Genomic DNA, 26,821 nt, shown 5'->3' on the forward strand with positions numbered 1-26,821 from the left:
CAACTCCCCACAAAGATGTGTGAGAATGGGTAACAGTATGTGTGTCACAGGTCTCACCTGATTTCTCCAAACACAGCTCCTCCTCTGATCGTCACAAACACAATAGAGTTATCAGGACCACCAACCACTTGTACCTCCCCTGCTTTTATGATGTACATTTCACGACCAATCTCACCCTGTAGAACAAGAGGAGTTGGGGACAGCTCACCATCCTGTCAGCAGCACTCAACAAACTTGTGGAAATAATGGGAATGTGAAAATGGTAGTGGGGAAGGGAAAAATAAGAAGCATATTTACCTTTTTACAGACAAAATCTCCTGGGAGATAAACTACAGACTTCAGCCTTGTAAGCATGTCAAAGATTAACTGTCTGTCACAACCCTAAGGAAGCAGTAGATGCAGAAATGAGAAGTCAGTTAAATTCTATTTAAAGTATTTTTTTTTTTAAATAATCATTCTTGAGAGATGCAGTGCTTCACCTGAAAGAGGGCCACTTTGCTGACAATAGCGAAGTTCACATCCACGGCAATGTCAAGCCGCATCTTAAGTGGCAGCTGCGAAAGCAGTTCCAGCTCATCTAGAGATAGAAATAGACAAAACAAGAAATAAGAGTGTTGTTTTGGATCCCTAATGTCTTCATCACAGCTATATTTATCATAGAAGTACAGCCATTATGCTGACACCTGTGGAGGCTGATACTTACCCAGCATGCCTGTAGACTTCCAGGTGTAGTCGTACCAGGTTTTGACCCGGTTCTGAACTTCATGAGGAATGCGATAGGTTGTCATGTACTTGATGGTGCTGTCCATGCAAGCTCTGTAGTACGTCTCTCCTGCTGTAGCTGCTCCAATGACATCTCTCATCTAGAACGGACAATTAGCAATCAAGTCCACTTGCTGACCCAAATGACACAACCAGTTATAAGGAAGGGGATTATATTACATGTCATCAGTTACTATATATGAAAGAGGTGAAACAAATTATCAACCAACCTGACCAATCATGATAGAAAAGGCGAACACACCCACAAAGTAATTGACCCCTTGAAAGGTAATTTCATAAACTGAGGTGGGATCTGGCAAACCACCGATGGTGATCAGGGTCTTCACAGCAAAGTAGTAACAGCGTATGTACCTGTGCAAATAGCAATTACAGAAAGTTATAGGCCACAGGGTTGGTGGACACAGTTTATATCATGATTTAAAACATTATTTATTGAAATTAGCGTGATACATTTATACTGTATTTAACTGAGGATTGAGATTATAACAGTAGGGTCACTCACTTGTTCCCTTTGCCATTGTAAACCCACTTAGTGGATCCCAGGCCGTGGTAGTCGCAGAAGTAGTAAAACAGACACGCATTGATATGCAAGGAGTACAACAGGTAGGCAGTGGTTCTGATTACTCTGTGAAAACAAGAAAGAGAATGGGACACGAGTGTGTGAATGCATGGAAAGACATACTGATGCTGATCCAATAGAAGGCCTCTCACATCATTCATGCATCTCCACCTGTTGGTGGTATGTGGTATTACCTGTAGATGTAGGCTTTTCTCATGACTGCCTCCAAGCGGTCATTAAACTCGAAGAATGCCATGTACTGTTATTGAAAGAGGAGAGAGTAAGGTTACCAAGCCATCTGTACCAAATACTGTCACCATTATCAGCCAATGATCCACATGAATGCACGAATGAATACATGTTTCGTGACTGGATGGATCATTAATTTATTCAGAGCATCGCAGCATGTGGTGTCACAGCAGCCATACTGTCTTACCTTAAGCAGGCGAGGAAAGCGCAGCAGGGAGTTGACACCTGTTTTGAAGTAGAGCAGGTCGAAAGGGAACAGACTAAGAACGTCCATCTGAAAGACCCAGAAACAATACCAGTGAGTGATGTTTATGCTGATGCAGCAGTGATCACACCATGATGTCCTGCAATACCCCCCTGTTTTCACCTCACCTTGAACCTGAACGTTTTTAAGTAGTTTTCTCTCATGTCCTTTTTATCACACTGAAATGAACAAAGTTTAATGTTAATCGTTAATGATCCATATTCAAACATTTCAACATTGGCCTGCCTGTTCAGTTTTTTCTGCATTACAAACGTGTGTGTACAATATGAAATTGTATTGAAATATGTATGAAATGAATGTATGAATATGTATGAAATATTCATGTAATGAGTCTCCCACACACCACAATGTCTCCAGCACGGACAAACTGGAGTCTGGGCTGGAAGATTAGAATGTCCATGAGGTAGATGCAGTCGCAGGTGTAGTCAGCGAGGAGCCACCAGTGGATGTTGTCAGGGGTCTGATATGGGAAAGCCCAGCGGACGGGGATGAGCCAAACGTTCCAGTTCCAGGCGCATGTCACAAAGAACAGCCACAACACGTAGATCAAGTCTGGGGGGAAGTAGAGAAAGATAAGGCCCTGGTTGGTCTCACATACAGACAAGTTAAAACAAGGCTTCATTCCTGCATGTTTCATGTACCCAAATAACACTTCTAAGTCCCCTGAATATCCAACACAGAACAAACTTAAAGGTGTTCTAAGCGATGCTGGGTAACGTCACTTCTGTTGACTTTCAAACAAAACAGAGAGCTAGCTCGCTACTTCCTCTCCCTCCCTCCCATGCTGCTCCTGTGCAATTGAAACTCTCCTAAACGCGCATCTCGTCTTTGATTTGCTGGAACAGTTTGTTATGTTTTTATGGGCTAGGTTTGCCCAGGTTATTTTTGTTGCCGTTTTTGAAGCCTGGGCTGTCCACAGAGATCACGTTTTTTTGTTGTTTGCAGTAAGTGGCATAAAATGTTTTAGCCTACAAAACGCGTGGCATCGCTTAGAGCACCTTTAAATACAAACTGATATTATAAATGATTATTTCCCCCAGGGTTTGTTCTCCACTTACTGGTGAAAGGGTCAATGCTAGCAGGGAAGCGGTAGTCAATGATGGTTCTAAGCCAACCAGGAAGTGGGGGAAGAGTGACTTTTGGTATTTTGATTTGATGGCCCATGAATTCAAAGAATTTATCTTCCTCCTCCTCCGGTGCCTCATCAGCAGGGGCGTCTTTTGTCTCCTCGGGGGGCGGGGGCGGGGGAGGAGGTGCCCCTGATGCAGGCTTCTTTTCAGGAGCTGCAGAGGGCAGATGGGACAGTCGAGGAGCAAGCTTGACCCGGTTCCACTGGCTTTGCCCAAACTTGAAACAACTCAACTCCACCCATCATTAAGTCAATGATTCAGTAAATGTTGTAATTATAGCATTTAGGTTACAATGCTGTTCTCTAAAAAGACACACGTATGAACTCTATAGTCGAGTCTGGACTGGGCGACTCACAGGCGGACGGACTCTCCTCATCAGACTCGTCAGGGTCCATGAGTCTGTCTCGGACCCGCTCTGTGCGCTCCTTGAACAGCTGGACCAGCTCCTGCAGCCGGTCGCTCACCGCAATGTTGGTGTGGCTCACTGAGGAGTGTGACCGCTGCTTCATTCTGTTGGGAGCATGAAAGTACACCACACCAGAGTGAGTTGCAGCAACGAAGCACAGTCCAGAAACTCCTACTGACATTCAGCGTCATCCACCCCTCCCTCCTTGTATGATTTCACGGCCTTGGCCAGGTCTCGCTTCGGTTAGTGTAATTACTTGGCAACAGTCTGAAGTTTCCCTACACCACATTGGGTGTGGCTGGTGGAGCAGTGGCACATATGCATGTTATACTCACTCTTCATCCACGTTGAGGAGGCCCTGTTTATCCTCCTGGAGCGCTTTTCTGAGCAGGGGAAAGAAGTTTAAAGTTTAAAGTTTTGTTACATGGAGAGTTCAGTTGCTAGAGATGGTGGTTGAAAACAGACTTCCAGTGTTAGTTTTATAGTGCCTTGTGCTGCATTCATTATACATATAGGATTTTATATATTTTGTATTAGGGCTGTCAATTGATTAACATTTTTAATCTAATTAATTACATACTCTGTGATTAATTAATCTAAATTAATTGCATATATCATTTTTGCTGTGAAAGTATTTTAAATATTTAAATTCAAATGAATCATTGAATAATCAGCATTAGTGACATTAAAGTTCAAAAACTCTTTTATTATTATTTTCACTGTTCAAATAATGGCCATAATAATATATGATATGACCTAATATGCTGAGGAAATAAATTCAAAAGTGCTTCGGGAAGATGTTTTTTTTCACAAGGCATTTCAGGCCACAGATATAACCTAGGGGACACAATGAAAATAAATTAACACTCCCCTCAATGTCAACACTATATCTTTGCATTGATGTGCGACTTAAGAGTTGAAGAACTCCGGTGGTATGCATATCCCTTGCTGCAGACATTGCAGAGGACTTTATTTTAATCAACACTTTATTTTCATCAACACCATCAGGCCGTTTTTTTAAAAGTAAATGTTCCAATCAATGATCTAGGCATCACATTTTCTTCTCTTTCCTTCATTTTACAGGCTAATGGTTACTAACTAGAACGGTTCGATTAATCTGCGCTATTTTTTTTTATCAGTTATTTTTTCTCAAATTAATGAATCAAAATTAATCAGTTATTTTGACATATTTTGTATGTAAGAAATGTAAGCGAACTGATCTCTACATTAAGAAGAACACTGGGGTCTTAATTACTCTGCAGCTGTGTTCATGAAAAATCTCCATCTTGATGTCAGGGGGCGTCATACACTTACCCAGGCACACTGATGCCCATGGCCTCCGGGTCATCAGGGACGATGATCTGTGGTATGTTTGATGGAGCTGTTACGTCCGCTTCCTCCACAAGCTCCACAAACACAATTGGCTGAGCATGGATGACCTCTAAGAGACACAAGAAACCCCCCTGCTATGTTAGAAAAGAGTACTGGACTACACTTGTTCTGCTGTATATCACCTAATTAGTACTGGACGTTTCCAGTGTACCTCAAATTCAGCTAATAAAAAAAACCCTTTCATCGGTAGCTTATTTCATTGAGAGAGTCTAAAGAAGTAGGTCACTTAGCAGCCTTACTTCATGTGAAACTGGTCAAAAAGCACATGCATGACTACCGGAATGTGGGTCAAGACTAGTGCTGTGAATAGACAGCAGAGTTACTTTAGCATTATCTGCATGGGGCAAATGGCTATTTGCCAATGGCTTGTTCAAATTAAAGTGTACAGTGTATTGCTTGATTCAATACATTATTCCTTGTTATTGTGGCAGATATGAGTGTGATACTTCACCTTTTGAGTACCTATTGCGCAATGAAAGCTGGAGTACTTACTTACACTATTGTTTTACTTGTGCTAAGAGTAAAAAAAACAAGCACAACACAAGGAACACCATAGAACAGTATGACATCACATCACAGCACAGCACAGCACAGCACCAGACCTTCCAAACACCGATAAGTTCACCTGAATAATGGCAAGTTGAGCAGGGCCTCAGCAAGACGCAGGCTGGATCAGGGAGGGCTTAGGGAAGTCTCTGAGAGGCATCTAGTGATTGGCAAGCAGTGGGGATTAAAGATGTTTGTTTTCATTTTTTTGTGTGAGGGTGGCGGGGGATAGGCCTACTCATCTGTCTACAGGCTCTAACTGCAGGTCTTGGCACGTCCGCTTAGGCAGTCAGGGGGTAAAGGGAGTTGAGGCGATGGAGGACGTTAAGGTAGCACTGGTGGGCTTGCTTGGGCAGCTGGGAGATTTCGTCTGCTAGCTCATGAATCTCAGGGGACAGCGTGGGCAGCTTAGGCAGGCTGATGTCATTCTCCTTCAGTAGCACATTGAAGCGGTCAAGGAACTGAGTAGTGTATGGGATGCTCAGGACCCAACCCTTTACCGCTGAGCAGCTATCAGGAACTGCAGGAAACAAAGCACCTTACTGCATATGTGCATTGAGTCTGAGTCAACCTCTACATTTAGTTATCGAGTTAGTTAGTTAGTTAGCACTACTCAACCAGATTTTTACATTGCCAGCAGTAGCAGGCACAGCAGAACACAGCACACCTTTAAGATGATGCCAAGACTTATTTAAAAAGAAACTGTATTTGAGTTGTATTGCACTGAACTGTATTTCAGTGTTGAATTCAAGCAAACACACTGACCTCCACAACCTCCCTCTGTGGTGTCCTCCTGTAGATGAACAAGCATATGACCATGACTGATCATCTGAATTGTGTACAAATGGCAGATGTGTGATTAGCGAGTATTATTTCTCCATCCTCAGGCAGCCCGTGGGCTGGACATACCTGTTCATTAGCGGGTGGCGTGGGCTCTTTGCTGGCCGGCTGAGGCTGTGCGGTCACTGGAGCCTCTTCAGCGACAGGCTCAGGGGATGGAACTCTCTCAGGCTCAGGCTCTGGCTCAGGCTCTGGCTCAGGCGGTTCTTCTTCAACTTCAACTATGCTGCTAAAACAAATAGCAGGCAGAAGATTATGTGTCCATGCCAAGGCCAAAGCCATGCTATTCTGTCTGGAGAAAGTGGAGGACTTCACCCATAATGATTTTTGTGTGGATTCCACCAATCAAAAATGTATCATAATGCACATATTATTTAGTGGTAGTGGTAGATGTGTGTCCTGAAAATTAATGGAAAAATGTACGAGAGATGACCATGAATCATTCAGAGGTCTTGTAGTCACATTGTTTGTGTACTGAAATGTTTGTTTGTGCTTTGTTAGTACAAAAAGCCTGAACAAAGCTGAGATAAAACAAATTAATCCAATGTAGTTGTCCGAAGAATAGATATGTTAACCCACTATTCCTTTATTTGCAAGGATTCAGGCAAGAGCTTGCCTCTAGGTTTACAGTGATGGCCAAAAGTATTGGCACCCATGCATACCCTTCCACATACCCTTCACCATACCTAGAGATTGGCATGGGTGTTATTTCAGTTAGCCTATTAGCTAGTTTGATTTGCATTGAGCTCAATGAGCATCAAACCAGCTAATAGGCTAACTGAAATAACACCCATGCCAATCTCTAGGTATGGTGAAGGGTATGTGATGATGTGGGGCTATTTTAATTCCAAAGGCCAAGGTAACTTTATCAGGATGCACAGTATTCTGGATCCATGAAATAACTGGCCTTTAAAAATAAAAATCTGCCTGTCTCTATGGAAATTTAACATAGGGGTGGGAATACTTATGACCCCTGTATTTTAAGGAAGAACATTTATTTATTTATGATACATTATTCATTCACTAAGAAAATTGGTGTCCTTAAAGGTTAGATATTTCCTAATTTTTCACTTAAGGCATTAAGATCAATTTCCAAAAGATGATTTTATATTCCTCTTTTCAGTCAACTTTAGCATGGGTGCCAATACTTTTGGCCATTACTGTAAATTAGTCAGATATATTACATGGAAACAGCATGACCTTCCCACTGTGCTACCTACCTCTTCATTTCAGCTCTGAAAGGTGGATACAAAAAAGTAATGACAATAGCATTCACATGGTGATAAACTTGGTACTTGAAACATTAAAAGGTTAGATGTAAAGGAAAGCATATTCTATTTATCTTATTGGAAGTTGCCATGCTTTGAAGTATATATACTGTATACTCTTTTGATCCTGTGAGGGAAATTTGGTCTCTGCATTTAACTCAATCCGTGAATTAGTGAAATACACTCAGCACACAGTGAACACACAGTGAGGTGAAGCACACACTAATCCGGACGCAGTGAGCTGCCTGCTAGAGTGGTGCTCGGGGAGCAGTGAGGGGTTAGGTGCCTTGCTCAAGGACACTTCAGCCGTTCCTATTGGTCGGGGATCGAACCAGCAACCCTCTGGTTACAAGCCCGAAGCCCTAACCAGTAGGCCACGACTGCCCCTCACGCATTTGGGTGTTGGATGATGGCAAAAGCATGCTGTGAATATTTGTTGTTGTTGTAAGTATGGTCGGTTTAGGATTGGGTGGTTTATATAACAACAGCTTAGAGTTTGTAGAGTATGAAGGAATGGAGCATGGTTGATTTTATTAGCAAATGTACCTGAACTAAAGCAGTGAACTGGGTAAACCCAGGCCGATCTGCTGGCGATTTGATTTCTGAAAAGATTGAGCTTAGTCTGGTGATTGCCAGACTAGGAATACAGAAAATATTGGGGGAAAGTGTACATATTGGGGGTCCTTACTTAAAGGAGAACTTGGGCAATTTTTCACACAGATCTCTATTTCTTGAGGTCACTGAGTACTGCTGGTACGAGAAAAAAAAAGCGATGCTACCTAGCTTGAGTTGCTGTAGCCAACAGCTAGAGAAGTCAGGCAGCTACAGTGCTACACTCTGGGGACATGATTTAAAAGATATTGCATTCCATATGATATTGCATTCAAGCATTGGTGCCCTAGGCAACTACCAAAGTTGTTTATACCAAAAGACACTATTGATTCTGCATGTAAGAAGTTGCTTGGACACCTGCTGACATGTCCAGCACTAGTTGTACAAGCACTCTTTAGCAGCCAAGCAGATCAGAGGTACTCTACAAATAACTTGGAGTTAGTATTCATCCTTGACCGGGATGAAGGGTATTGTATGGATGCTCCTATGCAGGCAAAGCACCCTGCAGAGGTCAACTCTTACTCAGTCTTATTCTCCTCCTCACTGTCCTCACGCAGCCCCTGCAGCCTGTACAGTGTGCCAGAGAGGACAAACAGAGCCTTAGAGCTCACATATGACAGACAGAAAAAGCCAGTGCAGCAAAGCACAGATAGAGAGAAGGCGAGACACAGAGTAGCTGGCACACACACACACACACACACACACACACACACACACACACACACAGGTAGAATCTGCGAGGGAAGATAGATGAGAGACAACGCGTGTGCGATAGAGAGATGATAAGAGCGACAGAGCGTGTGCAATAGAGAGATGATAAAAAAGAGACAGAGGGCACTTACTCTGGGTCTTCCTCATTCTCTTCCTCCTGGATATCAGGCAGTCTTTGTGAAACAAACAGTTAGCAGGTGAAAACGGATCCACATTTCACAAGCTTCAGGTAGGGCCCTGCAGTGTATGTGCATGTGTGTGTGCGTGTGTGTGTGTGTGTGTGTGTGTGTGTGTGTGTGTGTGTGTGCTGGGATGGGGTGGGGGGGAGGGGGGGGGGGGGTCATGTATGTGCACATGCAAGTATGCATGTGTGTCTGAATATTAACCATTAGTCACAGTCCCAGATCTCAGAATCAACACACACTAACTATGACTACAAAGGACACTACAGGGTGAAGTACTGTACATCCCAAAAGAGACATGCTCCCTCTCTCCTGTCTTCACACATAATAGGGCGTGTCAGTGCCTTGATTATGCCCTTTGACCCCAGTACGGTTTGTGCTGATATCTGACTTACTGCTCTCCGTCGTCGGGCTCTGCTAACTGTGCTATGGGGGTGCCGGTGTCCTCCTCCAGCTGCCGGACGGCCATCTCTGCCGCCTGTCGGGCTAAATCCTCTGCAATCCGGGCCGCCTCCAGCCTCTGCTGCTGCAGTCTGCGGTCACATGTCAGTAGACGTTCAGTACAAGGGGTCTAGAGCAGAGCATGCAACACGTGAGCATCGAAGCATGACAACTACAGAGGAGATCAAAATTCTGAGTCTATGTAGTGGAAATCTTCCCAAGACTGTACTGTATGGATGTGGAAAAATTATACTTAAGTCAGAGTTAGAACATGTGCAGGTTAAACTTATTGCGTACTGGAGTTAAACTTGCACTGCCTCAAAAAGACCAGGAAGTGAGAAAACTGACGAGTGAACATCTCTATCACCTCTCCTCCAGACTGGCCATTGCCACCGCCTGGGTCTTAGCGTCCTCTTGCTCCTGCATGGCCAGCACCTGCGGTATGAGCTGGGGCAGGGCCTGCAGCAGGGACATGGCCTGGTCCGCCTGCGGCGCGTCTCCGTCCATCGCTGAGCAGCATGGGGCAGAGGCGTGCTCCTTCTGGTCACAATCCCAGTCCGACTCCACCTCCTCCAGGACCATGTCCTCTGGGTCCTGCAGCAGACACACTGGACAGGGAGCAGGGACAGGTCAGGGCTGTCAGGGGACCAATGGAGAAGATACCTCTGTAGAAAAAGACTCTACTAAAGGTATAAGTAGTGATTCAACGTCTTTACTCAAGAAAAAAGTAATAAAGTACAGGCTCTGAAATGTACTTAAAGTATAAAAGTAAAAAGTATCGTAATCTTTTTGAAGAACTATTTTACCAGTTGTTTTTAATGAAGAAGTGCACTGTAGCCTGACATTCCTTCAACAACTGTAACTCCTTAACAACTATTTCACTGTCCTTATGGCATTTCATTAAAAAATGGAGCAAGCTTGTTGCCTACTACCAGGCCAAGGATGAACTTGCACAGAAACAAACACTCAGTTTGAGGTAAGTTCCCTGGCAGAAAAGGCCTTCTAGGAATATTTTCCCATAAATGTTTAAGGAGAAAAAGCAAACATAGAATATAATGTTTTGTCGTCTGCACATGCACTGAATTCAAAAAGTTTTCCATTATCATGTAACCATTGCTTTGGTGCTGCCCCTTAGCACCCCTGCAGTTGCAAAGTCAATCCCCCTTTTTGCATCACTATTGTTGTCCCAGCCATTTAGGTTGAAATCAGCCTTGATGTTGAAAAAGCACACAGTGACCTAAAATAAAAAATAATTGATAACTCGCCTCAAATGCATTAACACAAAAGTAACGAGCCAGTTTTGAAAATGTTAGGAGTAGAAGGTACAGATATTTCTGTGAAAATGTAGGGGAGTAAAGTAAAAAGTTGTTAGAAAAATAAAGTACACAACCTGAAACTGCTACTTAAGTACTGCACTTAAGTATTTGTACTTTGTTACTTCCCATCTCTGATATTGTTAATAATGAAAAATCTGGGTGGGAGATTATTATTCTGATAAATAATTATCATATAAATTATATAAAATGCTGTAAATTATTACCCCAGAACTTTTTGGAATCATTAAATAATAAAAGGACTGTCAATAAGTATTGTCAATACAATGTTTGGTGCCATCCAGAGGAGCCACCAGGGAGATCCATATTGAATGGTCCACTCATTAAATCTGATAGTTTTAAGGGCATTTGATGATGTGTATTGTTTCATAATGTAGTTCTTTATAGTGACACAGACATGTGTTAACACATAAGGTTTATTAAACAAATACAACTGAAGCCTGAATCACATAGCAACATAAGTGTTAATGATCTTTTCAATTATTTAAGTAAAACATTCTGCTCAATATCTGATAAATGACAAAACTTTGTATGTTCACTGATTTTTCACATTTTCAATGTTACATTTTCCCATTAATAAAATGACAACATTAATTACCATCTAATGTTCTGTCATTATATACATTGTATAATTAACAATAAAACATTAGCTGAACCTGAACTGCTAATATTTCATCATATAATCAATACATACAACAAGCTATCATCACCAGTGATGACTTTAATTTTGTGAAATCTGATATGACCAAATATAATCTCTAAATTATGCAGTTACAAGGAGTTACAGGCGCGAGGTGAAAGCAGTTCAAGTGTTTTCCTGCTTTCATGGCGAAAGCATGCCATTGATGGCTTTGAGTGATAGTATATCCTTGAAACAGTGTCTCTAGCGGAAACAGTGTTTCAGAATAAACTAAATTTAGCTTATAAATAATTCAACTTTCTAAGTGCAAATATCAGAAAGCATAATCTCAGAGGCAAGCAGTGAAAGCATCCCTACAATACAATGAAAACAAATTATGTTTCCTGTTTCCAGCAGCATTGAAATAACCTTCTAAACAAATGACCATTTCTATCATTACTCCACACTGTACCCATGTCCACAAGAATCACAGTGCTTGAAGCATAGCTGCTCTGATATGAAGCTGCCTGTCTGCAAATTGGCGCATCTATCTGTCCATCTGTCCATCTGTCTGTCAGTCAGTTAGCCATTCTGTCTGTCTGCCACTGTGTCTGTGTGTCTGTAGGTGCATGTGAGTGACTCTCCCAGTCCTCTTCTCCTTTTGTTTAGGGGGCTCTCCCTGAAACAGAAGGAGAAGAATGGCCGCGTTAGAGTCTGTCCCACAGCTAAGCACCTCATCTCCATCCAGCGTTTCCCAAACGTGCTGTCGCTGCAGCCCTCGTGGCATTGCATGGCATTGCAAGTTTTGTGTCCCTGCCGTTCGTTTATTGGCCTGATTGGACTCATTTGATGACTGGTAATCCACTCAATTGGGTGAATTAGGTGGATGTCAGTTTGCAGGGAGGCGTGCCAGACTTGGAGCAGGGTTGGGAAACGGTGCTTTAGTGCTGTCCTCAGTCTTTAGCAGTTCACAGCTACACCTCTCCCCCTGGCCTGAGAAACACCAGGTCAATCTTACAAAAGCCAATTTCCTGTGCTAGTTCAACATGGACACTTCTTGCCTTATGGCTGTGATCTCTACACCACATGCCACCTGCACCTGTTCAGATGCCACAGCAACATGAGCATGTGAGGATATAAGATATAAGATCTACTCTCAGGGTCATTTCACCGCAGTTTCTCCCCTTGTTGCAAAACCTATGGCTTCAACACGTAAGAATAGCTATGTCTAAGAATGCCTATGGGAGGGAATTATAAGGTCTACTCACCATGGTGTACTGCGTCACCGTTCTCCTACGAAGTAAATCAAATGTGAAATTAGTTGGGGCCTTCATTTGGTAAAAGGCACTTACAGTAAAAGAATATATGGGCCTTTGGACAGCACCATACAGCCTATAGAGGCTTCACTTACCGCAGTTTTCAGCACAGGCTGAGGTATCATGCGGCCAAAACCTGACACGAACCAGCCGACCACACTGAGAGAGAAGAGACATGTTACTAATACACCAAAGTGCACAGGGCCTTTAAAGTTGTGTCTCACTCTGATGTTCATATTGGATCACTCTGATGTTGAGTTGCAAAGGATACTGAGATATGAGGATAAATATTCATGTGCTTTACACAAGTAATGACACTTAATGTTTCTCTTACTGTGAGCTCATAGACTCCTCCTCAGTCTTGGAGGTCTCAGGAGGAGGGGATGCCACTGTAAGAGAAAGCAAATAAGCACAAATTCATAATAATAAACTGGTAAATGAAGTATAGCTGGAAAAGACTTTATTGTCGAATGCTGTCGATGAAAATTATTGTAATCCTCTACCTGTTGGCTTCTTCACAGAGACCTCGGAGTGGCTATCGACTGGCTGTGGCACCACCTTCTCGAAGCCATGCTTCAGCCACTCAATGACACTGTAAGAGACAGATGGAGTTGTGAGACGAGACCATGGGGAGGACAGGACAGAGACGTGGACAGGACAGAGACGAGGAGAGAGGCAGGCAGGGAGGGAGAGAGATGGAGAGCTCACCTTGGAGGGCCCACTTTGCTTTCCTCCTCACATCCTTCGTCTTCTGACACGAGCTCCACAACGGGGATGTGGGGGAGAGGCTCAGCATCTACAAATCAGGGAACATAAAACCACCACAGTCATGACAGGTTTTTATTACTTATGTCATAATGTCAATCCCCTATCCTCTGAATGCAATTTGTGGAGCTCATCTTAGACAAATGTGCAGTGTCATAAAGCCTTATCCATTGCATGAAGCATACAGATCACTCACCAGGAACATCTTTCATTTCCTGCACCTGAGGAGAGAGCAAGATTCAGTGAGAATAGTAAAAAGACTCTCAATCATCATAGGATTGCATTATGTGTGCCATTATCATTATTCATATGGCACTGAGCTGTACTTTAATATCTGCAGACTTTCTCTTCATCCATACAATCCATATTTGGAGATTTTTTTGTCAAGACTCTGACTTGTGATTGAGAAGTTTTTTTTTTTTTCTATTCACGAATGCTTATGTGCTTAACAATATTGTGATCTATAAAAATCATGACATTTGGTTTGCAAATGAATGAGATTGCAAAAGCAGTTGGGTAAAACCATAGTACAACAACAAGCCAATCTGTTCCTAGTTAGCTGTTGAATCATCATTTTAAATGGCACATTTTGTGATTTTTGCATTAAAACCCCAGTTAAAAGATTCTAGCCGGTGGCCAAGTAAATTAAGGACAATTAAGAACTCACAGGCTTTGCTGAACATAGTCTGAACAGACAATTCCAATGTTAGAATCAGTACACATCTTCTGACTCTTATTGAGTAACTACAGCAACACTAACACTGTAGAGTTGCAGTAACAGTGTTGTGATTTCAAAATCAGTAGACTATGCTGTTTAAATGCAAACAATCACATAATGTAGTGTTAAAATGAAAATAGACCAGCTATTCTTCAACAACCCGGAGGATGATCTGAATGGAAAGGCAGTGTTCCATTCCAAGCGACCACAGCTGGGGCTACTCTCTGTTGTGAATGATGCTTTTATGTCTGAGGGAAGAGCACTGTCTCCCTGTCCTGCTTCTGAAATACAAAACTTGGCCAGAACATTTTAGTCCCTTTTTTCTTTTTTACTGTTGACATCCTGTCACATGTATAACAAGGACGCCAGCTTGTGACAGGGTTGGAATGGAAATACTCTGGCTCAGAAAACTCCTGAGGAGAGATCAGAGAATGAGCTTAGAGGCTAACTGTTTAGAGCAAACCCTGTTGTAGACTAGGACACAGCTGTGGTCAGTAGGGAGGGGGGGGGGGGGGTGATTGGGAGATCAGGGCCCTCTGGTGCGAGGGAACAGCATATCCACTGAGATCCACTGGGGTCGTGGTCTGTCTGAGACCATCATACTTAATCAGCCTCAAAATAGGTCAAGCCCATGGATCACCAAGTGATCTGATTATGGTGAGTTCCATGGCAAGTGGGTGTTTTCAGACCCCTCTCTGTAGAGAAGTGGATGCTCAGGACTGGGGGGCAGAAGGAGAGCATTGTGGCTGGAAATATGTTTTTGCTGATTTGCAAGAACTGAACTGCTCCCACTTTACTTACACTGGGCTTCACCTGAATTTCCACAGCTGCTGTAACCTAAATGAGATGTTAAACCCAGAGCAAGTGAATTGCTTCAGTATCTTGAGGTGGGACTGTACACAGGTGGGGTACGGGCAGCTTAATCATTGTCTAGATGACATATCAAACTAAGATGTTCTTCAGTCGGCATTTTCTACCTTGAAGAACCCTTAGCTGGCAGAAAATATATTGTACAGCTAACAACAATAAAACTAATAAACAACTACCTCAGGCTAACAACTATGACACTTCAGGACACTTCACAATAAGGTGCTTTCAAAGAACATTTCATTGCAGGACTGAACCCTTAAAAGTTATTTGCAGTCTAACACAGGGTAATATTTAAAGGTTCTCCTGTAAGAACAACCTGAAACACACACACACACACACACACACACACACACACACACACACACACACACACACACACACACACACACACACACACACACAAAGCAGACTTTGAACACACACACACACACACACACACTGAGCTCATGCCCATGGGACAGAGGCCAAGCAGTGAGTAAGAGTTCTCTTGACTACCTCTGTGGTTTCTTCAGGTTCAGCTGTTGTTTCTTCTTTATACTTCTCATCTGGTTGGGGAACCACTTTTCCTATTCCCTGCACGATCCAGCCAATGACTCCACTGCCTTGGCTAAGGAAACAAACAAACAGAATTCTATAAAGCTGCCTATGGCTGGGCAGTAGGAAACATTTTAACACCAAGCAGGCACTAGGGGGCAGCAGAAGGCAACGCACAGACACAAGCCTGCTGCAGCTACAGTAAGCGGCACTGAGCTAAAAGTGGAATTTGGGTGTGTTGAGTCTTAACACGTCTATTGAACTAGTCTTACTGAAGTGGAATTGATGATGAGCCTAATATCTTAGGCAAAGCTTTAACATATTTTTTTCAACCATCTTCCTTCAACTAAAGAACGACTACTTAATTATGAATATTTTTTAGAATACATTCTGACATAGTATTATCTACAGTTGGAGGTTGGCTTATCAGGCAATTTGAGCTCAGTCTTTGTCAAAGAATGTTTTTCAAAAAGAAATACCATGTAGGTGGATTGTTCATTTTTAGTGAAGAGAAGCATTTGAAAGTAGACTTATGATGTGGTCTATTGTAAGCCTTTCTAGAAGCCATTTAAATGTATGAGCTGAATGAATGACATGTGAAAGTAAACAACAGGTCGAAATAAAGTATGGCTTGAGGATACTACCATTTAAGGTGATCCAGCTGCCTTTTTGGAAGGGTTAGTACAAATTAAATGGCAAGTTATGATATTTTCAGGGAAATGCTTGAGGTTTTTTTTTCCAAACCAGCTGAACACAGGTACAATAAGAACAGCCATGACCTTCATATTTGTGTTGGTAGAATTAACGGACTCCTGACATTGCTGATGAATGTTTTTGTATACTGAGTTGAGTTAATGTGATTTGCTACAGCAGTACTTGGTGTATGGATATGCACAACATGATGCTACTTAGTATGCAAACTCTGTTTAGAATTTGCATAACATTGTGCTTCCATAAAATAAGCGTTACATTAATTTACATGCTAAGCTGCCAGCGTTATATATCATGATGAGATGCCACATGGACTAATGGGTCTTTAGCAAATTTGGCTTTAGCTACATTGGCAAGAGCAGAACTGGAATGAGACTGGGTCTACTCACCCTTCGTCTGCCTTACTGAGGTCAGTAAGAGTACAGTAGGGTGAGAATATGCCAAAGTCAGTTTCAGATACATTCACATTACAAACTCTAATGCACACAGATACTCAGAAAACTCTTGTCTGTGAACACTCTGGAACAGCATTGATAAAGTGAAAAAACACATATAAATATAAAAAAACATGTAAAGAAAAAAATATAAGAAAACCCTACCTGGCACCCGATGCATCATCCTGAAGAAAAGGAAAATAGTAAAATATTAATGTAAAATTTAGGATTCATTTATTGCTAGGGCCTACACCTCATTATGTGTGTAGAAGGAGAGTCAAACTCTTGGGGTTTGGCTCCTTTTGCAGCAATAAATCCATAAGAGTAGGCTAGGCTACTAAGTGCTGCTGTTCTGACTGATGTGTTGACATTGTAGTGCTGTGCTGATGCGGATGATTGTCTGAATAAGTGTGTGTGAGATTTGACATATAGTCAGGGTAATGTTATCCATTTTATAATGGATTTTCATTTCATAATCAAATGAAACAATACTTAATATATCAGTGCATTTAAAATGCACCAGACCAGCACTGTGCGGCTGTGAGTTTCAGCTGGCTGTTCTACACGGGTGCCTTGCTTCAAAGAGCTTTCTCCAAAGACATTCCCATTAGGGCATTTAGCACATATTAGGAAGCTGGGCTTGGATCTTGGATGGTGATGAAAGGATGATGGGGTGGGTGCCTGGGGTGGAAGTGGATGTACGCTATCTTTACCACCGTGTTTGCCCTGGTCAGCCTCGGGCTGCCCGGGGGCTGGGGCAGTGCACTGGAAAAGCCACTGGAGAGCCAGGTCAACACTCCACTCTGGGCACTGCAGAGGCAGGGAAAGGAGAGGATATGAGAGAGGGAGAGAGAGAGAGAGAGAGAGAAAGAGAAAGAGAGAAAGCGTAGCGGGTGAGAGGAGATGGAGAGGGAGACAGAGATGGGAATAGGAGAAAAGAGAGAGAGGGAGAAAAGAGAGAGAGAGAGTCAGTTGAAGATAGGCAGATGAAACCTGCCTCAGGCAGCAAGCCTATGCAAGGTTTGCTGGGATTTCCCTACGATCATTTCAGCAGCCTGTTCATGCATCTGTGTCCCAATCCTATAGCAGGTCATTAGGACTTGGCAGTGGCCCAGAACGAGAGAGAGAGAGACAACCACCAGACAAACAACAACAAAACAAACATAAAACACATCCAACGACACAGGTGTCTACTTTAAAAACAGAAGTGTCCACGTTAGCAGCTGTTGTGTTAAAGGATTTTTAGATCTGTCCATTTCAATTCACATACCTAGATTCTTCTGATACTTCTTCCTCTTTGGCCTTGACTGGTTTAGGAGCTGCAGATATAATAAAAAAATATGAGCACATGAATGTGTGAATGTGAATATCATATTATATGGTACATTAATAAATCCCTACTGTAACAACCATTACCTGCTTTTGGAGGTTCCTCTTTAAATACCACTTTCTTCTCCTGTATAAAAGGATTGCATTAAGTCACTTGATTTAATTGGGAGCTAATAAACACACACACACACACACACACACACACACACACACACACACACACACACACACACAGCTGTCATACATACTGGAGGTGGTGGATTGGGCTTCTCTTCCTCCCCAAGTTTTCCTGGCGGATCAGGAGGCTGGGGAACCACTTTTGCCACCCAGGTGAACATCCTACGCACCACAGAACAAACACACACTCTCAACACACCAAATTAAGATGTTCAATTCATACAGTAGAGGGCCTACACAAATTAATCAAAATGTATCAATAGCTTTGAAAAACATAGCTGCTAAAGGTACAGTAGGCCGATATATGTTTGGAAATGTGTGCAAAACAATAAAAAAAAAACAAGCTTCATAGAATGCATGTTTATAAAACAAAGCAAAACAATCTTTTTTCATCATGCCAGTTAATTACATTTTGTCTATACTGATCGAGAAGATGTAAACGAATAGACTATTTTGTGGGGAAAAAATGTGTTTTGTAAATTTCAATCAAATATCTGGACACAACTTGATGATTGCATTTGAATTTGTTCTCAGTAGAACCTCTGTTGGCTTTGTATGTCAGTAGTTGCTGGGCAGCATGACTAGGGAACTGTCAGCTCTAATCAGAGAATTAATGTTGGTGACCCTAATCTCTCCCGACCAGCAGAGTGGCAGGAATAAAACACCTCTTCCAGCTGGCAAAACAAAAAGCATATTTGGAAATAGTCTCCAACGAGATTCATTTCCAGGCACACTCAAAAAATCTTTTGGAGGTAATCATTGTATTGTCCTCTATAAACAGGTACCTGAAGGCCCCCAAACACACCTCTCACAGGGAAACATGAGTCATTGTGCCACACACAGGCAAACAACCTGTTCCTTACCAATGTTGGCTCAGCATTTATGCCATAATTTTAACAAAGTACTTCATTATTTTGCTTGCACCAACACTTTAGCCTCTCACTTATCCACAAAATCCATAGACCCATCCAGACAAGAAGGATTGGCGGCCTAGATCTTAACTGTGCTTCAGAAGGTCACAGTCACAACCAGGCAATGACTGCACAAAATACTAGCTGAGAGAGCACTACACAGCCTCAAAGGTTGGGAAATACTGATACAGATATAAATAATTTAGCTGCACAACTTAAACATCACTAGCCAAAGAGATCCCTCTATGGCAAATCCTCCAGGTAGGGCACCTTCAACACAACTGGGGGCCACCATTGTGCGATGAGAAACATCTAAAATCTTAGAAGTTGAGCAAGGGAAGCAGAACTGACATAAATATATGAATTAGCTGTTTTCCTTCTAGTGCAGAATTTGATAAAGACTGATGACTTACCTGATTGCTCAGTTGCAGGGTAACATCCCAGAGGCAGTTCTGCAGGACTGGAGGTAGAGGAGACGGAGAAGGAGACAAGCTGGATTAGAAGAGAAGACACCCAGGAGGCTAACAGGATTAGGAGTTGAGGGACAGTGTTTATACACTGAAGGCCAAGACCGGGGCCAGCACAGATTAGCTTCAGGAGAAACCAGAGCACAGAGCCCAACGCTGCCACTGAGGAACCTAAAGAACCGGAACACAAGACAGCAAACAGCCAATAACCCACGTGACTGAAGATCACTGGCGTCATTCTGCATTTACATGTTTAGAAGCACCGCTCATAAAATCAGGTTTCCTAGAGTACTCACACATCTGTGTTACAGTATGAATACTAACTCATATTATTCACTGTCCTACATCCCATGTTGGCAGACATGTAGGAAAAGTCTGAAACAATCATATTCATGGAATAGAAGATAGCAGTGTGTCAACACATACAATAAACTATTCCATTTGTAACATTCTATACATTTCTGCCCACTTTTCTGGGCCTTTCATGTTGTATTATAGCACCTGGTGACTCCCTTTCATGCTTGTGGCATGTGGCATGCATCATAATGAAATGGTAATAATGCCTACTTTTTGAACAGTTCTGTTCCTAAATGTCTGTCCTGAGTGGATCTCTGTTCGGCTTTCAACAGCTCCTCTGATCTCTTCATCTGTCCCTTTCCAATCCGTTGAGGCCTCCTATCTTTCTGATTCCTCATAATAATACCCTTGTCATAGAATTTGATCCTCCTCTGATTGAACTGCATTTCATCTGCCTGTTTTTCAATTCATTGGCAGTCACAGCTTTGGCTTTCTGGTCTTTTTAGTGAAATGGTGGCATGCAAAAATCTTTATATCTCATGTGCTATACATTAGACATTGATAAAATATGTATTGAACAATACAAACGTGGGTGCTATACATTAGATATTGCATACATAAAGGTTTAATGGTAAAGGATATAATGTTTTAATTTCAGTTAGACTAATAGCTCAATGCAAATCAAATCAGCTATTAGACTAACTGAAATAAAACCATGATATCTCTAGGTATGGTGAAGGATATGAGATGATGTGGGGTTATTTTAATTCCAAAGGCCAAGAGAACTTTATCAGGATGCATAGTATCCTGGATCCATTATGAAATAACTGGCCAAAATCTGCCTGCAGCTATGGGAAAGTAACATAGGGGGTTCCTTACTTATACCCCCTGTATTTTAAAGAATAACATTTATTCATTTACGATACATGATTCATTCACAAAATATTTATTCATTTAAGATACATGATTCATTCACAGAATTGGTTTCCTTAAAGGTTGGATTTTTCCTCATTCTTTTTTTAATTAAGGCATTAAGATCAATTTCCAAAAGATGATTTATTATTCCTCTTTTTAGTCAACTTAAGCATGGGTGTCTTAACTTAAGCTCAGCAGTGTATATTAGATTCACATTAGTATGAATGTAATGGTGTAATGTGTAGGTGTAATGGTGTAATGTATAGTAGCTATTGAAGGCATTAGTTGGTAGGTTATTAGTGTTTGTCTTTTGCTCTGGATAAGTGCTCCCCTGATTAGCACTGAAAGGAGGACACCCAGGGGACAAATTGTTTGCAAGTGATCACAATGTCAGGGGTTACTGTTACAGAAAAGGCTCACTGCTTAGCTCAATTAACTTTGACCTAGTTAAGACCCGTTGAAGTGTTTAAGACCCTGCCACCACCCATATGAGTTCAGACATCAGAAATCAGGTCTGTTGGGTGTAGGGGATTGAGGTCCATATGTTAGCACTGTGTGCTGCACTCATTAGAGCATTTGAGCTGTTAACCATCTTATGTCAAACTCACTTCACACTATTGTGAGTTCAGGCAAAATCACACCTTTTGGAGTGCTTCTGTATGTATGTTTTGGGAGCTATATATACAGGTTCCACTCAGGTGTGTTGTTCCCATGTACAGGTGAGCCGGTCAGGTGCACTAGGAGAAGCAGAGAAAGATGTCAACAGCACAGCCGGGAGATTAGATGCTAACAAAGCCAGCTGGACTAATTCCAGTGTCAGCAAAAAGGTGGACTGATCATCCATCAGTCCTGACAACAATGACAGCTCTGACAAGGCTCTACCATTGGCAGAGAGTCTGCGATGGCCAGTTTAAATAGCCACAGATGAGCAGGTCCACACAGTGCACATTAAAGCACATTATTAAAGAAGACAGAAGGGTGCTGGTGGAAAATGAGACATCAGAGGAAGGATGATGCCACTGGGCTTAATGCACTGCTGAGTGCCATATTGGTCATTTAACGTGCTGTTAAGTGTTTAATGTACCATGTCTCTCACGCTTGCTCTCCTACAGTACTTCGTCTTCTCTCTGTTTTAGGCCCTCTCCCTTTCACACACTTTATGGATACGCACACATACAGTACAGACACACGTACACACACACGCACACACACAGACACACATATGCACACACACAAATGTGTGCATGTGCGCCACACACACACACACACAGACACACAAACGTGTGCACGTAAGCCACACACATGAATGTGTGAATGTGAATATCATATTATATGGTACATAAATCCCTACTGTAACAACCATTAACTGCTTTTGGAGGTTCCTCTTTAAATACCACTTTCTTCTCCTGTATAAAAGGATTGCATTAAGTCACTTGATTTAATTGGGAGCTAATAAAAACACACACACACACACACACACACACACACACACACACACACACACACACACACACACACACACACACACATACACAGACACACACACACACACACACACACACACACACACACACACACACAGTACCTCCTTAAGGGATAAGGAGATGTAATCTTGCTAAGTCTGTGATGAGGAATAAGGATATGAGAGGGAGGAGGACGAGGAAGAGCAGCCTATGAGTCTGAGCCAATCACAGCACAGGGACATGTCCAGTCCAGACATTGTCCTGTATATTTTACTATAGTGTTTTTTATGATACTGCAGTATAATACAAGTACAAACAAGTAATGTGCTGCATACTAAGCTTAAATATGTCAGAGTTATACCATTTAGTGGAACGGATGTCTAAAAAAATGACCTCAAATGTGACATTAGAAATGACATCATTGGTGTTCTAGGTGACAGATGGCTTGTCCAACAAACAGAATTATACAACACAAAGATATAACAATGAAAAACTCACACGACCCTGAAGTCAACAACAAGAACAGGTGGAAGATAATGATTGTTCTGAATTTAGTGTGTCTTTGTTTCTGTTTAATCTACTATTTATTTATTTTTTTAACTCTATTCTAACAGTTTATCATAGATTTCTCATAAAATATTCCTTTTCTTGTAATATGATTTGTAGTTTCTAAATATCACTGAAGAGTAAGAGTTTTTGTTGAATCTGTAGCCACTAGATGGAGACAGACTCCTCAGTTGACAAGTCTCGGTTTGTGTTGATGACATTAATAAGTGCAAATCCAGTGATGTGGCAAACTGTGTCCTTGGCAGGTTATTAAATATGCCGCTTCATCTTGCATTGAAAGTATCCAGCATAGCCTGTTTGACAACTGAATGCCTTTTTAAATCGAAAGAACAGAAAATGACCCAAATCTGACCCAAATCTCTTTCGTAGTGCAGTGCAGCTGAGGTCACACGGTCATTATGCTGAAAAAGAGTGAGGAGCCACAGTGCTGAGTGCCCAACATCTCAACCTCAGGAGAGCACACTGGCTGAGTGGCGAGACGCAAGGCTCCTTATTGACAGGACGCTGTTGAGTGTCTCAGATAATGTTATCTTGTCAGGCTCGTAATGAAGAAACCCAGACTAATGGGAAATCCGCAGGGAAATTAACTTCTCTATGATGAACAAGCTTCTGGGGTGATAACATGCGTTCAATCAAATGAAGGCTTTAACCAGAGAGTACCAAACTAGTGAACTGGTGTTGCGTCTATTTTAAATTATTTGCTTACGTATTTAATTAGATACAGGATGTTTAAACAGTTCCCAGCACTGACATGAAATTGAGGCTTATTTTGTCACAAAAGACAGATTCATCAAATGTATCCTCGTCTCTGAGGATTCCCAAATGTTCTCCATTAGTGGTGATCTACAGAGGGTAATTATCCAGACTGGAGGGCTCTGTAACTGTCTTGATGAATCAAATCAAATTGAAAGTCCATTTCTAATGACATGCATGAAGATGCCTCTAGCCAAGACATTCATTTTTCATTAATCAAGACTTGTCATCTTTGTCCATAGAAATAAAATATAGTCAGATGTAGTCATCAATACATTGATGCAAATGTTTTGTAACATTTAGGGCTGGTTTCCTGATAATGCATAGATTAAGCCTGACCAAAAGAAAACCAAAAGAACTAGACTTGACAGTGACACTAGAAAAAAGTGTTAAACATTTGCATCAATGTATTGATGACCACGGTTTTAAAGTATTTGTTTTGTATAATGGATACTGGTAATTTGTTGAAGGCAGAGGCATAATCACAGGCCAAACGCGGGTATAAAATATCTCAATTGTGGATATAAAAACAGTAGCTGCATTGAAGTACAAAATGTGTAGCAGGTGCAAATTGGCCACTTGAGTCTAAAAACGGTTGTATCTCAATGAAGAAATGGAAAGTAAATTCTATAACAGATGTTATGCTATGATAAGGTGAGGACTTTATTGTGAAAGACATGTCAAATAAAGAGATTTGTTTAGATGTAACGCAAGGAATTGTTCTGCCTGGAAACACAGAAGACCGGGCTTTCTGTACATGCTCCTTGAAATGGAAGTCCCATGGTGCTTTTTCTATTTCTGTAGCATTGATGTTATTTCTGTATCTGACACGCATCACACAACTTAATTAATTAATTCTATCTGATGACGTGACTGTAATACCGTATCACCACAGAAGGAAAACACAATATGAAAGAGCCATATACTGTGCAGAGACACTAGGTAAAGTAAACAGAACACAGACAATAGCTCGTTCAGGCAGGCATTTATCCCTTATTATATAATATACCATATTAAGTGATGCTTCACTTCTCATAACACATGAGACGCAGAAGGGTTCTGAGGTGTTCTGGAGCTGACCAGGGCAGTGGAGAGCTGTCGGTCCAAGTGTTCACAGGTGAAGAAAGACCTTCACAGCCAGCATGTCCTGCTTATTCTGTGACACTGCATGATCAAAGATTCTTGAATCCTAACTGCCTGAATCCTCTCTGGCACAACCCTGATTCCCTGATTCTGCCCGCTCCCGCGCCTGTCCCCGGGGATGTTCCGAGACGTCAGGCAGGTGGTGTTGATGATGGGAGTCAGCTGGGCCTTATTACTAAGGCTCCTCTCCTCCATGCCTCCCTGTGGGCCATGAGCCTTTGTTGTTTTGGCCCCGGCTGGCTTGGCGCTGTCCACTCTCTCAGTGCTGAAGCTGCCTCGGCCTGCCAGAACTGGGCACTAAGGCGAGGCCGTGTGAGGCTGGACAGGAAGCAAGTAAGCTCGTACTGTAGACTGACACACAGAAACTGGTGCTGCAACAATTGCATGTGTGTTATTTGCAAATTTGCTTTGTATGAATATCTGAACATTTTGCTTTTAAAGTACAGTCCACTGATTTATGAAAACACTGACCCCCTTCCAAAAAAGCAGAAATCTGCTCCAACAGAGGAGAAGATAAAGGAACAGGTCTCCCACTTCTCATTCCTCTCCTCTCAGCTTGCACCATTTCTCTTCTCTTCCCACACTAAATTAGATCAGCGCCCAGCAGTGTTTTTCCATATAGCCCATTACTTGCAGTACGGAGTGTAAATAGCCTCCTGCCATCTTCAATTTCTGTGCTAATCTCTATTTGGCAACACATGATCTTTTCTCTCTTCTATCCCAGTGAAAAATGCAATGTGAAGCCTCCATTAGGCCAGAGGTAGAAAGAGAAACAAGAGCTGGGTTAGAGTTATAGGCCTCTAGCAGTGTAAGGCCAAAGAGTAGAGAATTGTATTTGTCCCTGCACACAGATTACTTATCCTCTCACACAAGCACAAACTTCACCTTTGGTTAATAATTATTTTACTGTTTTTTGATTTTACACACACACACACACACGCACACACACACACACACACACACACACACACACACACACACACACACACACACAGTCATACATCAGTGTCATACATATATACTACAGTATAAGCATCAATGAGGCAGTGACTCTGTCTGCATTTGTGTCCATGTTGGATTGAGACAGAGAGAGAGATTCACACAGAGTATTTCTACCATACAGTATGCCTTGAATACAATCATCACTGTTCTATGGCGGTCACATTCAGTCAGTAGTTGGGATTGATGGGAAAAATAATAGAGTAAAAGAATACCTAAAAGAGAATGTGTGTGCGTGCGTGTTTGTGTGTGTGTGTGTGTCTGGCAGACTGAAAGGCTTCAAGGATGATTTAAAGTTCTTTTATAGAACTCTTCCAGACACTTTGAGCACTTTCCTGCTCCTTGTGTGTGTTTAGTTTTGTCAGCTAAACGAGCATGGCAGAGAAAATCTCAATAAGTCTAATTAAGATGCAACACTTTTGTTCTCTTTTCACAGCAGTTTAACATGCTGAAAATTAATCAGCAGCACAGTGCCAAAGGAATGAAAGGACACTCAGTGGCCAGCTTTACTGATGTCATGGGTGGGATTATAATGGGTCTAATTCTTAATCCAACTGGCATACCAATTAATTTGGCCGCTAACGAAGCTTTGACGAGCTGTGTGTGGGTGTTGTGAGAACATGGGTGAAGGGTGACGGATCCGACCAAAACAATGTCTCATTTATTCATGTCCAGCTCTGCAGATGTCCCTCTGAGGAAGAGTTGCATTTAAATGGATATGGCCTGTGTGGTTGTTATATGAAACAGTATGCATGTGAAACCTGTAGCACAATACAATACAATACACTGTGCATAGTGTGACTGTGCTAAGATTTTTTTTTTTTTTTATATATATCTTTATTTGTCATTAAAGCATAATAGCTTAAGTAAGACTTGGATTTTTCACAATGTGTAATTCTAAATTATGAAGGCAAAGTATGCATTTGCAGCATGTAATTGTTTGATCTTGTTTTAAATGCCATATGCTCATAATTAGTCTGTGATGATCGGGAGACAACCTTTGAAGGCGTCTGTTCAGAGAGATAAGCAAGCTTCTTTTGTTTACCAGCATCGTTCTCCGTGGGTCCTCAGATTGCCTCAGAAAGCTTCTGAGAGAATTCAAAGGCCTCTTTATT

General features: G+C 41.9%; 1 protein-coding gene across 1 annotated transcript in view; it reads right to left on the reverse strand.

Moving 5' to 3' along the window:
* cngb1a (cyclic nucleotide gated channel subunit beta 1a) overlaps window positions 1–26,821 on the reverse strand; it is a 52,583-nt gene that overhangs the window by 2,359 nt on the left and 23,403 nt on the right. Inside the window, exons 2-37 of the mRNA XM_042060859.1 lie at window positions 21,423–21,518; window positions 19,516–19,740; window positions 18,263–18,353; window positions 18,102–18,141; window positions 17,956–18,004; window positions 17,399–17,495; window positions 16,851–16,870; window positions 16,641–16,655; window positions 15,502–15,613; window positions 14,938–14,973; window positions 13,615–13,639; window positions 13,362–13,449; window positions 13,157–13,245; window positions 12,988–13,042; window positions 12,749–12,812; window positions 12,606–12,630; window positions 9,752–9,992; window positions 9,339–9,476; window positions 8,893–8,934; window positions 8,573–8,617; window positions 6,240–6,399; window positions 6,096–6,123; window positions 4,707–4,833; window positions 3,728–3,775; window positions 3,342–3,496; window positions 2,915–3,139; window positions 2,200–2,408; window positions 1,964–2,014; window positions 1,779–1,865; window positions 1,537–1,601; window positions 1,286–1,408; window positions 993–1,134; window positions 704–863; window positions 480–577; window positions 298–381; window positions 58–176 (exon numbers count right to left, since the gene is read on the reverse strand). Of these exons, the coding sequence (XP_041916793.1) occupies window positions 58–176; window positions 298–381; window positions 480–577; window positions 704–863; window positions 993–1,134; window positions 1,286–1,408; window positions 1,537–1,601; window positions 1,779–1,865; window positions 1,964–2,014; window positions 2,200–2,408; window positions 2,915–3,139; window positions 3,342–3,496; window positions 3,728–3,775; window positions 4,707–4,833; window positions 6,096–6,123; window positions 6,240–6,399; window positions 8,573–8,617; window positions 8,893–8,934; window positions 9,339–9,476; window positions 9,752–9,992; window positions 12,606–12,630; window positions 12,749–12,812; window positions 12,988–13,042; window positions 13,157–13,245; window positions 13,362–13,449; window positions 13,615–13,639; window positions 14,938–14,973; window positions 15,502–15,613; window positions 16,641–16,655; window positions 16,851–16,870; window positions 17,399–17,495; window positions 17,956–18,004; window positions 18,102–18,141; window positions 18,263–18,352 (3,152 nt within the window). The 5' untranslated portion in view covers window position 18,353; window positions 19,516–19,740; window positions 21,423–21,518. The remainder of the gene's footprint in view (window positions 1–57; window positions 177–297; window positions 382–479; window positions 578–703; window positions 864–992; window positions 1,135–1,285; window positions 1,409–1,536; window positions 1,602–1,778; window positions 1,866–1,963; window positions 2,015–2,199; window positions 2,409–2,914; window positions 3,140–3,341; window positions 3,497–3,727; window positions 3,776–4,706; window positions 4,834–6,095; window positions 6,124–6,239; window positions 6,400–8,572; window positions 8,618–8,892; window positions 8,935–9,338; window positions 9,477–9,751; window positions 9,993–12,605; window positions 12,631–12,748; window positions 12,813–12,987; window positions 13,043–13,156; window positions 13,246–13,361; window positions 13,450–13,614; window positions 13,640–14,937; window positions 14,974–15,501; window positions 15,614–16,640; window positions 16,656–16,850; window positions 16,871–17,398; window positions 17,496–17,955; window positions 18,005–18,101; window positions 18,142–18,262; window positions 18,354–19,515; window positions 19,741–21,422; window positions 21,519–26,821) is intronic.

The sequence above is a fragment of the Alosa sapidissima genome, chromosome 14 (assembly GCF_018492685.1).
Source record: "Alosa sapidissima isolate fAloSap1 chromosome 14, fAloSap1.pri, whole genome shotgun sequence".
Taxonomy (NCBI): Eukaryota; Metazoa; Chordata; class Actinopteri; order Clupeiformes; family Clupeidae; genus Alosa; species Alosa sapidissima.